The sequence below is a fragment of the Octopus bimaculoides genome, chromosome 17 (assembly GCF_001194135.2).
Source record: "Octopus bimaculoides isolate UCB-OBI-ISO-001 chromosome 17, ASM119413v2, whole genome shotgun sequence".
NCBI lineage: Eukaryota > Metazoa > Mollusca > Cephalopoda > Octopoda > Octopodidae > Octopus > Octopus bimaculoides.
The window spans coordinates 42,466,594-42,481,607 of NC_068997.1; the positions used below are offsets into that span (position 1 = coordinate 42,466,594).

Genomic DNA, 15,014 nt, shown 5'->3' on the forward strand with positions numbered 1-15,014 from the left:
TGTTAAATTTATCTGCAATCAATTGGTTATATTTCTACAATACACAAAATATTTTAACTATGCTTTTTATACAATTCCTAAGAATATTATAATATTTAATTATAGAAATGTAATAGGATTTTTTAAGCATTGAATGGCTTGGAGGGTACATCTGAGTAAAACAGGAATCAAAGGGGTCCACAGGCAAAAAATGGGTGAGAGGCACTGCTCTAAACTCTCTTTGTTTGTCCCCTGTAAATCTGCAGTTTGTGCTAATAAAAAAAAAATCTCTTTTTTTTTTTTTGCCATTTTGTGTTTAGGAAATGTGGGAAGAAGAGAAACACCATAGAGAAACATTTGAAAAACTAATGGTTCAACACAGGGCTCGACCCACAGCTTTACTACCTATTTGGAATGTTGCTGGATTTGTCCTTGGTAATTATGTTATTTTGCTATACTTTCTGCTGTCCACCATATCGAATTTTCCCAGCTACTCCTATCTTCATTATGCTGTTTGTGGTTTCTTGCCACACCATGATCCTCCTGCTTCCTGGCTGTGTCATGAACAACAATTAATTTTCTACTTAGAAACAATGTCCCCCACCCCCAACACTAATTAACTTTTTTCTATCCACCTCATATACATACACTGAAAAACCTCCACACATACACTTCACAGTTATCTTAGGTGTACACATATTTGATGTCTTGTAAATCACACCCTACCATCTATAAAATGAAGGACACATAAATGACGGATGCAAGCGTGGCTTTGCAGTTAAGATACTCATGGCACTTTAGTCGTCTTCTACTATAGCTCCAAGTCAACCGTAGCAGATGGAATCTAGGAAACTGGAAGAAGCCTATCATGTATATAGGTATGTATGTATAGATATATATATATATATCATCCTCATATATATAAATATATGTGTGTGTGTGTGTGTGTGTATCATACACATATAAAAGCAAATCAAATACTGACATCACTTCATTCAACTAAAACCATTCAAGTATGACTGCAGTCCAATGACTGAAACAAGTAAAAGATAAAAGATATACTTGTACACACACACACACATGGCACTCCCTACTAGCGATATAAACAAGAGTGCATTTTGCACCAGAGGCCAGTATGAGAGTTTCCCTCATGGCATCTACCACAGTATAGTTTGTTCTAACAACATTCTTGTATAAGTGAGGATAAATGTTGCCTCTTGGTATTAATACTGCTCCTCTCGCTAATATATATATTTTTTACAAACTCACTGGCTAATCACAACACTAGCACTGTTTTTCTATATATTGCTGGCAAGTAGATGAGTCACTGCTATCTCTAGCAGTCAAGCATCCATCATTGACAAAGCAAAGGAAGGTAGAAATCATGTGATTTAGTGGTCTTGGCACTGTACGTGGTAGGGATTTATTTTCCTGCTAGCAATATAGACCAAAGTGCATTTTGCACCAAAAGTCAATATGAGAATTTCTCTTAAGGTATCAGCTAGAGTGTAGTTTGTTCTAATTGAATTTCTACATTTAATTGGGAATAAATATATATTTTTATATGTGTTTGTATATGTTTGTGTGTACCATCATGTGATAGTTGTAAATAAGCGTCATCGTCATACAAATGTTTCCATTTCCAGTCTTCCATGAAAAAGACGAAACATGTCTGGTTATGGGAAGAGAAGCAGCTGGCCATAGACAATCTGTCTCAACAAATTCTATCTGACCCATGCAAACATGGAAAAATGGACATTAAATGATGATGACAATATGTCATCTAAAAGACTTTTGTTTCTTATTTTTTAGCTCTACATACTATTACTTCACTATCACCTACATCTTTTTATATCAGTACCACACTATTTTATGGTACCAGTATCGCACAGTACATGTAATGTTGGTTTCAAATTTTGGCACAAGGCCTGCAGTTTTGTGGAAGGGGTCTAGTTAATTACATCGACCACTGTGCTCAACTGGTACTTATCTTATCAACCCCAAAAGGATGAAAGGCAAAGTCAACTTCAGTGGAAATTGAACTCAGAACGTAAAGATATACAAAATGCTGCTAAGCATTTTCTCTAACATGCTAACAATACTGCCAGCTTACTGCCTTCACAGTACATGTGATACTATGCTTTAATATCACTAACATCTAGATCACTCCCACTGCTATGTAACTTCTCCCACCCTTAAATCTTCTTGCACATGACTGACATAAATCCACTCACTAATGAATTCTTCTATATTAGAAACCATTCACCATGCCAACTTCCATTCTACCGTTATTCACCATACCATTGTCTATAAACACATTTTTCTTTCCTTTTAAAAAAAAATTTTTTTTATTTGTTTCACTTATTAAACTGCAGCCATGTTGGGAGCCCGCCTTGAAGAATTTTTAGTCAAATGAATTGACCTTAGTACTTATTCTGTCAGCTTCTTTTGCTGAACCACTAAGCTATAAACATACCAACACAAATACATTATATTCATCCTCTCGCCCATTCCTTATCTCTAACCACTTTTCACTTTCCCCAGATACTCTTGCAACCTCTACCCACCTACATTCTCAGTTTTTCTGTCCCTACTTACTTCTACTTACATCATACCTTGACGGTCCATCATCTAGCCCACCCTCTCTTCTAAATGTGAGTATCCATGTTGCTCCTCCACAGCAAGAAACCCCTTCTTTTATACCAGTGGTTCTCAACCATTTTTTTATCTATAGACCACTTTGGTTACTATCTTATTCTGGTGGATCCCCATAGCCATTTGATGTTTAGAAACTAGTTTTATAGAAACTTCTTTCAATATTACTCTTTTGTTTTTCACACATTAATTTGTGTAGGTTGAACTATGTAAAATGTTAGAGAAAGTAACTTAACTATTTCTTACAATAAATACATCTAAAGCAAACTTTTTCATGGATCCTTAAAATACTGCAGTAAATACCCAATTTACTATTTTGTTTGTGTGGACCCCAAAGACCTTATATGAACCCTGGTTGAGAACCACCACTTTAACCCTTTGCCTCCTAGCATAAAGCCACCTCTCCCAAGTGTCTTGCAAGCTGAATGATGACCTCACTAGTGCAAGTGGCACAGAAAAAGCACCAAGTACAAGAAAAGTGGTTGGTATTAGGAAGGAGATCCAGTTGTAGAAGCCATACCAAAGTAGATGATGGAGTATGATGCAGTCCTGGAGTCCATCAGATCCTGTCAAACATCCAGCCTATGCCAGCATGGAACATGCTGGTGATGATGTTGCAGACATACATATACATACATACCTACAAGCATACATACATAATAATTAAAAAATAGATGAGATATACAAACAAGTATACATACAAACAAGCATACATACATACAAGCATGCATGCATACATACATACATACATGTATGCATGCAAGCATACACTCAGAGTGAGAGAAGAAAATATCGCCTCAACTATGTAGAAGTAAAATTTGTTCCAGTATTTATAATTTTTGTATTCCATGAGTGTACTGGCATTTCTCTGAGTTCATTAACATTTTATATATTTTCATTTGATAGGTGCTGGCACAGCCCTGATGGGGAAAGAAGCAGCTATGGCTTGTACTGTGGCAGTTGAAGATGTAATTGGTCATCATTATAATGCGTAAGTGTTAAACCATATCCTGTGACTAGTCTGTTAAAATGAGATGATGTTAATGTTGAGAAGTTTCTGTTTTTCTTAATTTTGTATTGTGTTCATTTCAAGGAACACTGATACGTGTTAGATGATCAAGTAATACCAGAAAGTATCATACTCAGTGACTGACAAAGCAATATCATTGTAAACTGTACAAGTGCAAAGGGAATGCTTTGAAAAGAGGAATTTATAGGGACATCAAATTGTTGGAACACAGCAATCACAGACAGGATCACTGCACACTTGATCAAGAATAGAGTTAGCTGTAATGAAATGCTGTTCAGCTTTATGTCTGGGAAAGGTACTACAGATGCAATCTTACTAATGAGACAATTTCAGGAGAGGTACTTAGCAAAGAGCAAACCACTCTCCCTGGCATTCATTGACTAGGAGAGGATCTTTGACAGAATACTACATTCTGTAATCAGGTGATCACTACAGAAACTAGATGTAGATTATTGGCTTGTGAGAGGTGTACAAGCTATGTACATAGGTGCAGTTAGCAAAGTGAAAGTCAACAATGAATTCAGTGACAAATTTAGCTTGGAGCTAGGGGTCTATCAAGTCTCAGTTCTCAAATTCCCCCTATTCATCATAATCTTACAAGCTATCAACAGAGCAGTTTAAGACTGTTGATCAGATGCACCATCTTGTCACTTGGACCTCCTTGATAGGGTTCAGAAGTGAGTCTCTAATTTGATTGGCCCCTTTTGGCCCCTTTCTTGCTTCAACTGCAAACCTTGTTACAGCAACATGATGTCACTAGTCTTAGTATTTTTTATCATTACTACCACAAGAAGTGCTCTGATGAACTTTCTCCCTTAGTTCCAGATCACTTTGTACCATCTCATCTTCATCCAAATGCTATTGTGCTGCCATGAATAAGGAAGACTTTCTATCATTGTAGCTTTTTTTCCTCGAACTGCCAGACTTTGAAACTCTCTTTGATCTCGTTGTTTTCCCACTTCTTATGAACTATTTCAAGTAAATTCATTCCTTTCATCTCAATTTTGCCTTGGGTCTCCCTCTTCCACAGGTTTCATTCACATTTAGCAATTGGCATCCTGCTGTACACACACACACACACACACACACATCTGTGTAAGAAGCACTGGTGTTGGTACGAGTGCCATGTAAAAAGCACTAATGATGGTGCCACATAAAATGCACCCAGTACACTTTGTAAAGTGGTTGGCATTATGAAGGGCATCTAGCCATAGAAACAAAGCCAAGACAGACTACTGAACTTGGTGTGGCCCTTGGCCTTGCTAGTTCTTATCAAGCCATCCAACCCATACCAGCATGGAAAATAGGCATTAAATGTTGATGATGATGATGGTGATGGCATGTGTATGTCCACATACATGTATGTATATATAATATACAGTTTTATGTTTGTCTTTCATTTGTTCTCAGATGAATTTTTATGATGAAAGGAGGTGCGTGAGTGAAACAGAGAGAGGAAGAAAGGAAAGTATGAGGAGCGCCACGCATAAATAGCAAAATCCCCTAATCCCACTTGTATTGTGGAGCAGTAGAGTAGAACACACATTCAAAATACCTTTCTTCCATTTTCCTTTTTCAACAGCCAAATTCGGGATTTAGTTGAAGATGATCCAGTAAAACATGAAGAACTTTTGAAGGTCTGTATACAGTTTTCTTCTCTTTTTTTTTGTTGTTGTTGTTGTTTTTGCTGCTGCTGCTGCTGTTGTTGTTGTTGTATCAAGATAAACAGCGCATGACCTTGCAGTTAGTAGCGGCAGACGAAATACCGCTACTTATTTTGCCCAGCATGCTAACGATTCTGTCAGCTTGCTACCCTAATAACAATAACAATAATAATAATATGCATATATGTATGTATTAGGTTTTATTTCAAAATTTCTTGCCAATAGAGAAAGAACCAGTTTCTAACCCAGATCCAAGTCTCCTTCATTGGAATTTCAACAACATCAACTGCGTGTTTTTGCATGCATGTTCTGTATATGTATATATGTATGTACATATTAATTATTGTTTTTTTGTTATGTATCTTTATAGATAATAAAGAAATTTCGTGATGATGAATTACACCATTATGAAACAGGGCTTGAGCATGATGCTGAGCAAGTAAGTTTGTTCTCTATCATCTTAAAAACTGTAATATCCATAGTTTATTGGCAATTGATGGATTAAATTTCTCTTTTTTCATTTTCCTTTTTGGTTTTACATGGTTTCAATCATTGATTTGCTCTTATGTATTTTTCTTTTTTTTTTTTAAATCTTTATAGTATGTATTTTTGAACAGTAGCATTGTTAGTTATAGGTTTTCAATGGCCCCTACTTATTGGTTCCCTGGAGAGAGTAGCAAGTAAACATCTGTGCAACTTTGAATTAATACCATAACATATTTTTGTTCAAACATACTGGTTTATTGGATATTATCCCTGATGTACATTGGTTTCAAATTTTTTGGCACAAGGCCAGCAGGTTTGGGGGAGGGGCTAAGTCACTTAAATCTACCCCAGTGTTCAACTGGTACTTTATTGGCCCTGAAAAGATGAAAGGTAAAGTTGACCCTGGCAGGATTTGAACTCAGTATTTAAAGACATATGAAATGCTGCTAAGCATTATGCCCGGCATGCTAACAATTCTGCCAGGTCGATGCCTTCTTCTTGATACACATTGGCAAATTAACACACAAACATACAACAAACATCCACACAATTACATAGACTCCATTTTATTAATTTCACTCATTATGTATTTTGTCAGCTCAAGGATATAATACAAGATATTTGTTGCAGGTGTCATGCTGTAGGATTGAACATGAAACCATATGGTTTCAAAGAAAAATTCGTTATCACAGTCATACCTGCACGTGGTCAACCTTGACCAAAGGCATTCCTGCTGTGACTATTCGGCTTGTCTTTTTTGTTTGAAGATATTGTTTATGCAAGACTACCTTACCGCATATGTTCTTCTCATTTATAGGAGAGTAAACTGTTGTTTCAAACAGTTTGAATGATCACATAGGAGCTTCTACATGGGTTCATTTAGTCACTAAACTGTTGCTATGCATTGGCACAAAAGAGAGGCAGAGCCCCAAGAAAGGGGGCTTTAAGCTCTCTTTCCATATAACAATGGAATTGTTAAGGGGTGAAGGAGGGCAACTATGGAAAATCCTCAATCTACATGCAATCACTATTTGAAAAAGAGGAAAGGCAGCAAACTGAAAGAATCGTTAGCATGCCAGGCAAAATGCTTAGCAGCATTTCATCTGTCTTTATGTTCTGAGTTCAAATTCTTTTGAGGTTGACTTCACTTTTCATCCTTTCAGAGTTGATAAAATACCTCCCACTGAAATTGCTGGCTTTGTGCCAAAATTTGAAACCAATATTTGAAAGAGGTTAAGGTGGTGAGCCAGTAGAATCGTTAGCATGCCAGGCAAAATGCTTAGCAGCATTTTGTCCATCTTTATGTTCTGAGTTCAAATTCTGCTGAAGTTGATGTTGCCTTTCATCTTTTCAGGGTTGATAAAAATAAGTACCTCCCCACTCCCCCGAAATTGCTGGTCTTGTGCCAAAATTTGAAACCAATATTTGAAAGAAGGAAAACACAGCCTCACTGTAGAAGGAGTTTAATACTATCTTGTTTCATAGGGAAGATCTGAGGAACTGTCACCCAATATGTCTCTTGTCATGAGACTACTGAAACATCTTGATGACCAACTATTGAAAAAGCAGGAAAGTTTTCAGAAGAACTGCATCATGATACACCACATATTCACTATAAAAGGGCTTCAAGAATGAGTGAAAGTTGTCAGCAATATCTCTTGATTTTTATTTTGGCAGTGTTGACCGTCTGGGGAGAATTCTTATCCTTTAGTCTTCATTTTGGTTTGATGATCATGGCAAGTTTGGATATGATCTAATTTTTAGTAGTATGAACTTGTACAGCATTATCCACACTTTCTCATTCCATTTCATCTGGATCCACTGTCTAGAGATGTGTAGAGTGGTTGGGAATAGACTGGCCAGAGCTGTTGGAAACTTGGCAGAATTTGTCAAGAAACTTGGTGCAGGCATGGCTGTGTGATAAGAAGCTTACTTCCCCACCACATGGCTCTGGGTTCAGTCCCACTGTGTGACACCTTGGGCAGGTGTCTTCTACTATAGCCTTAGGCCAATCAAAGCTTTGTGAATGGATTTGATAGATGGAAACTGAAAGAAGCCCATTGTATATCTATATCTACATGTGTGTGTGTCTGTGTTTGTCCCCAACACCGCTTGACAACCAGTGTTGGTGTGATTACATCCCCCATTACCTAGCAATTCAGCAAAAGAGATCAATAGAATAAGTACCAGGCTTTAACAAAAAATAAGTACAGGGTTGATTCATTTGACTAACAAAAAATTCTTCAAAGCAGTGCCCCAGCATGGCCCCAGTCTAATGACTGAAACAAGTAAAAGGTAAAACATAAACTGTTTATGGGACTCCCCTTTAATATTTCTGTCAGTTTTTTTTTTTGCTTTACTCTTCTGCTGTCCCAAGCACTCAAAAGACAGTGTAACTATTTCATCCTTGATTGCTGATTTGTTAATCACAATCATGAGCTAGAGTCTTATATAGATATTCTACAGCATTACAGAGCAAATTGAAATATGTAGATATTAAGTATTGTGTTTATACATGCTGCATTGAGAACATGTATTTACTTATCTTAGATTCGTTTTCTCTCTATTTCAGGCACCTTTCTATAAAACATTGACTGAAGTGATAAAAGTTGGTTGTAAAGGAGCAATATGGCTATCAGAACGAATATAATGTCACATCTTTCTCTCTCCCCATCTCCCATCTTAGCTATCTCCATTTTCTATTCCTTGCCCATTCTCCTCCTTTCTCTTATCTATCTCCATTATCTTAGCTCCTCCTCTCCCCCTCCCCCCACTTCTAAGCACTCAACCTACTGATTGTATACATTTCACATTTGCCAGAAAGTCAACTTTTTGCTGATATCCTATGATTTGCTGTAGGTTGTTAGGCTTAGAATACAGAATGGGATACACCTGCCAGATTCTGTTTGTGACATCTTGGTTGTTAATGGAACCAAATTTTGCAAGGTTTATCTCAGGTTACAGATGATATATATATATATATATATATGTGTGTGTGTGTGTGTGTGTGTATGTATATGTATATGTATATATATATATATATATATATATATATATATATATATATATATATTGTTATATTTCAGGATGCTCTTTTTATTTTGTGTTTTTGCCAAATAAACACAGGCACTATATATTTGTTCTACACTCGTATATTACTGTTCTTATTTTAACTTATGTCCATTGTCTGGAAATCTTTTGTCACACATCTGTGACCTCTTTGGGGTTGCTGAAGAGATCACAGATATGTGACGAAAGATTTCTGGACAATGGACATAATAAGATAAAATAATAACAATAATAAATGAGTGGAGATCAAATATATAGTGCATGTGTTTATTTGGCAAAAACAAAAAACAAAAATGACCATCCCGAAATATAACAATATCTGTTTCAACACAGTATCACATCAGGAATCTTGCAACACGTATTCATAAACGTATGTATATGTATATATATATATATATATATATATATATATATATATATATATATATGGTACTGTATGGAATGGGACTGTTATCTCGTTGATTGTATTTGCTAAATATATTCAAGAGACAGGACTTATTGTGATTGTATTTTCTATGTGTGATACTACATCTTTACATGTTTTAGTGAGCGTTATGTGTGGACTATTTACATTTAAATCACTATATTTGAAGAAGAAAAATTGTAAAACTTGATTTTGTTCTCTCTGAAAGAGAAACTGAAACATTTTATTTTGAATTGAAAAAAAAAATATATAAATAAAAAAAACTCTAAACTTGCAAAACCCAAATCATGAATCTGTTATGTTTTAGCTTTTAAGTGTTTCAGTCATCTGACTGTGGCCATGCTGGGGCACCACCTTGAAGAAGTTTAGGTGAATGAATCGACCCCAGTACTTATTTTTTACTTTTCTAAGCCTGGTGCTTATTCTATTAGTCTCTCTTTTGCTGAACCTCCAAGTTAAGGGAATGTAAACACACCAACACAGGTTGTCAAGCAGTGATGAGAGTTAAACACAGACACAAAGACACACACAGAGATATATATTTATATACAACAGGCTTCTTTCAGTTTCCGTCTACCAAATCCACTCGCAAGGCTTTGGTTAGCCCAAGGCTATAAGGCTCCATTATGTTCTGAGTTCACATCCTTCTGTTGTTGGTTTTACCAGTCATTCCACCAAGGTCATAAAAAATTGTATCAGTTGTTGTTTAATCCTAGGTCTGTCCTGATTAAACAAACCAATGACAAAAACATTCCATTTGTGACAACTTCAGGTTTTCTCCAAAGTGGCCCAGGTTCAATTCCCAGCATGGGAATATGATATTACTTTAGATTAGTGAACTAGCAGAGTCATTAGTTTTGGACAACATACCTTGTGGTATTTGTTCTGGTTTATTACATACTGAATTCCAAATCCCATTGATATCAGCTTCACCTTTTATCCTTTTGGGATCAATAAAACAAAGTATCAGTCAGGTATTGGAGGTAATTTCATTGGCTGTCACCTTCTCATCACAAATTTCTGGCTTTGTGCCTGTCTTAGAAATGATTATTAATATTATGGCAAGTGGTGAAGCAACAAATTAGCAGAATCGTTAGCATGCCAGGCAAAATTCTTAGCAGTATTTCATCTGTCTTTATGTTCTGAATTAAAAGTTCATCATGGTCAATTTTGCTGTTCATCCCTTCAAGGTCAATGAAATAAGTACCAGTTGAGCAATTGGGGTCGATGTAATTGACTAAACCCCAAGCTGAAATTGCTGGCCTTCTGCTAAGATTTCAAATCAATATTACGACAAGTGTGCTGGTAGAATCATTAGCATTGCTTAGTGTCATTTTATCCATCTTTATGTTCTGAGTTCAAATTCCACCAAAGTTAGCTTTGCCACTTATTCTTTCAGGGTCAATAAAATAAGTACCAGCTGAGTACTGGAGTCAATGTAATCCATTAACCCCTCCCCTGAAATTGCTGGCCTTTTGCCCAAATTTGAAAGCAATACTATGGCACAAAAAAGTGGCATTTATTCCAATTATTTACATTGTAAGTTCAAATTCCTCTGAGGTTGGCTGTTCCCTTCATCCTTTCAGGGTCAATAAAATAAATACAAATCAACTACTGGGATTAGTATAATCAACTTGCCCCCTCTACTCTAATTTACAGGCCTTGTGCCAAAATTAGAAAGGATAATACTGTTATTAAACCTTGTGAGAGGCATTATGCCGGTAATAAACACACGCACTGGTTCAGTCCTTTATTAATTTATAAACAGTATTTAGTTTTTTGTTAAATCATTTCATTGCACTCTTGCAATCTCTTCAGTAACTTGTCTCTCCACTTCCATTTATTACTGGCATAATGCCTCTCCCAAGGTTTAATTGTATTTCTTTCAACACACGTATTCACATCAAGAATCTTGCACACGAAATACACATACGAAATACTGTTATTATTATGCAGAAAGTGATGAACCTGCTGTGCATGCTCTCTTTCAGTATTTAAGTATTGCTGAATTGTGGAGTTATGTTGAATAGCTGTTGCCATGTATATTGTTCCAACTATCAGCCAAACCCATCATGAGGATTGCTCTACCACCTTGGTTTAGCCAGGAAAAGAGGGTAGTTTTCCTTTCTCTACAACGTGAGTTTGGAAAAGGAGTTGCTGCTCTCAAATTTGCAGTAAGGTGTGTGACAGTGGTAAGTATAGCCCCTAATAAATTCATCTTTATGCTAACGACCACAGCTGGGTGAGAGCAATTGCTCTTTTCAGAATGAGAAATCCAAAATCTGAGAGGCTCCCTGGTTGACTCCTGATAGCTGTTCTCTTATTAGAACATTTCATATTGAACTCAGTTACATAGGAATTTCAAACTTTACCCTTTATTTGGTTCATGTCAGGGTACACCATTTTCATTTCACTTTCTGCATTTCGTGACATTTTTCTGCTTCAGTTGATAAAGATGTTGGTTAATGCAGTGCAGTTACCTAGAGGTTCTAAGTTCAATCCCAGGCAAGGCACTAAGCTAATTCACAAAAAAAATCAACTGAAGCAAAAAAATGTCATGAAACACAGAGAGTGGAATGAAAACAGTGTGTACCTCCATGGAACAAATAAAGGATTAAGTTCAAAATAATTCCAGTACAACAACTGAGTTTAATACAAGAGGCCTCTGCCAGGATGTGTACCTTCCTACACTGGACACTAAACTCCGCTTGCGAAGACCTGTTGAGGCAAGTGAAATCAAACTAATTTCGCCGGCTGGCACCCATGCCAACGTCGTCTCCTTCATTGGACACGAAACTCAGCTTGCGAAGACCTGTTGAGGCAAGCGAAAGCGAAACAAAATCGTGATGGCACGTGTAAAGACATTCGAGCGAGATCGTTGCCAGTGCCGCTGGACTGGCTACTGTGCAGGTGGCATGTAAAAGACACCATTTCGAGCGTGGCCGTTGCCAGTACCGCCTGACTGGCCTTCGTGTCGGTGACACGTAAAAGCACCCACTACACTCTCGGAGTGGTTGGCGTTAGGAAGGGCATCCAGCTGTAGAAACTCTGCCAAATCAGATTGGAGCCTGGTGTAGCCATCTAGTTCACCAGTCCTCAGTCAAATCGTCCAACCCATGCTAGCATGGAAAGCGGACATTAAACGATGATGATGATGATGATGATACCTATAAAAGGCTGAAGCTGTACAACAGCCAAAACATAGTGAAAGCAAGAATCAAGATGAGGACACCATCCCAGCTAATATAAACAATATACGTAATATAAATTCTTCATCTCAGAAATATAGAATTGTAGAATGTTTCAGTTCCTTTTTTATATTTTTCATGTCTGTTTTTCCACTTTTTATTCTGCATTAGTCAGCAAATTGGCAAAGTCGTTTTTGTATCAGATAGCTTGGCCATATTTGTTCTACCTCTCTGTGCAATGAGTTCAAATCCTGCTGATGCAACCTTCTGCATATGGAAGAAATTATTGTTATAAATCAGTGAGCTGGCTGACAGAATTGTTAACATATCCAATTCTTTACATTCTGAGTTCAAATCCAACTAAGGTCAATTTTGCCTTTTAACCTTTCAGGCTAAAATTAGCTTGTTAAAATAAAGTCAAGTACCAGGGTTGGTGTAATCAACCTGACCCCTCCCTCAAAATTGCTGGCTTTGTGCCAAAATTAGAAAGAATTGTTGTTGTTGTGTGATAGCAACATCTGGCAAATGAATGCCTTTATGGAGACCGACTGAAAGTTAGCAAAAAGATCAGGCAAAGATGGTCACAGCTATCTGGTCACTACATGCACCACCCTGGACTGGAAGCATCCAAATTAGTCTTGTAGAACTCTGTTCATGGTGATGTAAGAAGAGGAAAAATTTGTCACACTTACATCAACAACTTGTTTGCAGAGACTGGCTTGGAATGTATCCAGGACCCCCAAAAAGTGTTGTGGGTCTGCTTTGTTGCTGTATCCTAGGTTGGAACCTAGCCATAAAAATAATAAAATTGTGGTGGACCCATAACAAAGTAGTGTGTTGGCAAACCAAATTTGTTGGCTACTTTTAATTTTGTATTAAAAACAATTCTTTATTTGTGTCATTGAAACTCTTGGATGAAACATAAATTTTAAACCTTTGATGTTCATCATCATCATTTTTACATTCACTTTTCTTGTTTGTATGAGTTGGATGGGTCTTGAAGCACCTCACTAACTGTTAGACTTTATTATCATCCATCACATAGAGTATTAGAGAAAATAGCAATTTTTTTACATATAGGCGTAGGAGTGGCTGTGTGGTAAGTAGCTTGCTTATGAACCACATGGTTCCGGGTTCAGTCCCACTGCGTGGCATCTTGGGCAAGTGTCTTCTACTATAGCTTCGGGCCGACCAAAGCCTTGTGAGTGGATTTGGTCGACGGAAACTGAAAGAAGCCCGTCGTATATATGTATGTTTGAGTGTCTGTGTTTGTCCCCCCAACATCGCTTGACAACCGATGCTGGTGTGTTTATGTCCCCGTAACTTAACGGTTCGGCAAAAAAAGAGATTGATAGAATAAGTACTAGGCTTCCAAAGAATAAGTCCTGGGGTCGATTTGTTCGATTAAAGGTGGTGCTCCAGCATGGCTACAGTCAAATGACTGAAACAAGTAAAAGAGTATATTTTTATGTTAGGTTGTCCTAACATAAAAATATGTCATAAATCATTTTGCAATGTGAACAAGAGTCATTTTATCATGCCATGGATATTAGAGAAGCTTTCTGTATCAGGACTAAACAGTGCCCCTTCTACTATGTATCAATTTTTATTCAAAGTTACAACCCATCAACGTAGATTTCTTCATGGTCCACATCTCTTTAATTTATTCCTTCCTTTGTTCTTCTAAAACAATCTCAGAAATCCTTCCGGACGGTTAGACATAAGATGTCTTGTGTTCTGGTTTAGCATTTCATTGGTGTTTGTTTTGGCAATGTTTAAACTAACTTATTGGCATACTCAAAAATGTGGACATATTTTACAGAAAGTAGGGTAAAAGACATTTGGTTGTTTTATAGAACAGATTAGGTGATTATGTAGAAGGTTCTTTAGTGTAAGTTCAGTTGATTGTAATGAAATAGACAAATTGCCAGCACTTCAAAACATTTCGTGTACATACATATATACATATAAACACTACATACATAGAGAAATATGACAGACAAAATGTAAACATGAAATATTATTGTAATATAAGCAATAATAGTTCTTTGTTCTGTTCTATATGCTTTGTTTGATTTTCTACTGAGTTACATAACCCATAAGAGGACTGCTGAAGATTGTCTTTGCCTCTAGACTAGAAGTGGGGAACCTGTAGCCTTCTGAAAGAAGTACAATATCTAAAGGAAAATCATTAAATTGGAATATATTTTTCTTCATTTCATTTTATCTAAAGCCTATTTTTTTTTAACTGTCTGCAAATTTTAGAGCTGGTTGCTGACAGATTTTTCCGCTCTTTAAGGATTTTATGCTATATATGCTGTTCTATCAGTACTTATGCGTTGAAAAATAAATTTTTTAAAGTTACAATGGAGATGCTTATTCCAAAACTCTTCTTTAGATTTTTTGGTAGTTTTTAGGAAAAAATATATATTCTAGAAAAAATAGGTTAAGCAGTCATCATCATCATCATCGTTTAATGTCTGCTTTCCATGCTAGCATGGGTTGGACGATTTGACTGA

The 15,014-nt window shown here is 36.6% G+C and overlaps 1 protein-coding gene across 2 annotated transcripts in view; it reads left to right on the forward strand.

Moving 5' to 3' along the window:
- LOC106883686 (5-demethoxyubiquinone hydroxylase, mitochondrial) overlaps positions 1 to 9,592 on the forward strand; it is a 27,131-nt gene extending 17,539 nt beyond the window's left edge. For both annotated transcript variants that reach the window (XM_014934791.2, XM_014934790.2), the window contains exons 3-7: positions 300 to 414; positions 3,541 to 3,625; positions 5,247 to 5,301; positions 5,699 to 5,767; positions 8,387 to 9,592. In XM_014934791.2, coding sequence (XP_014790277.1) covers positions 300 to 414; positions 3,541 to 3,625; positions 5,247 to 5,301; positions 5,699 to 5,767; positions 8,387 to 8,464 — 402 coding nt within the window. In that variant the 3' untranslated portion in view covers positions 8,465 to 9,592. The remainder of the gene's footprint in view (positions 1 to 299; positions 415 to 3,540; positions 3,626 to 5,246; positions 5,302 to 5,698; positions 5,768 to 8,386) is intronic.
- Positions 9,593 to 15,014: the final 5,422 nt, after the last annotated feature.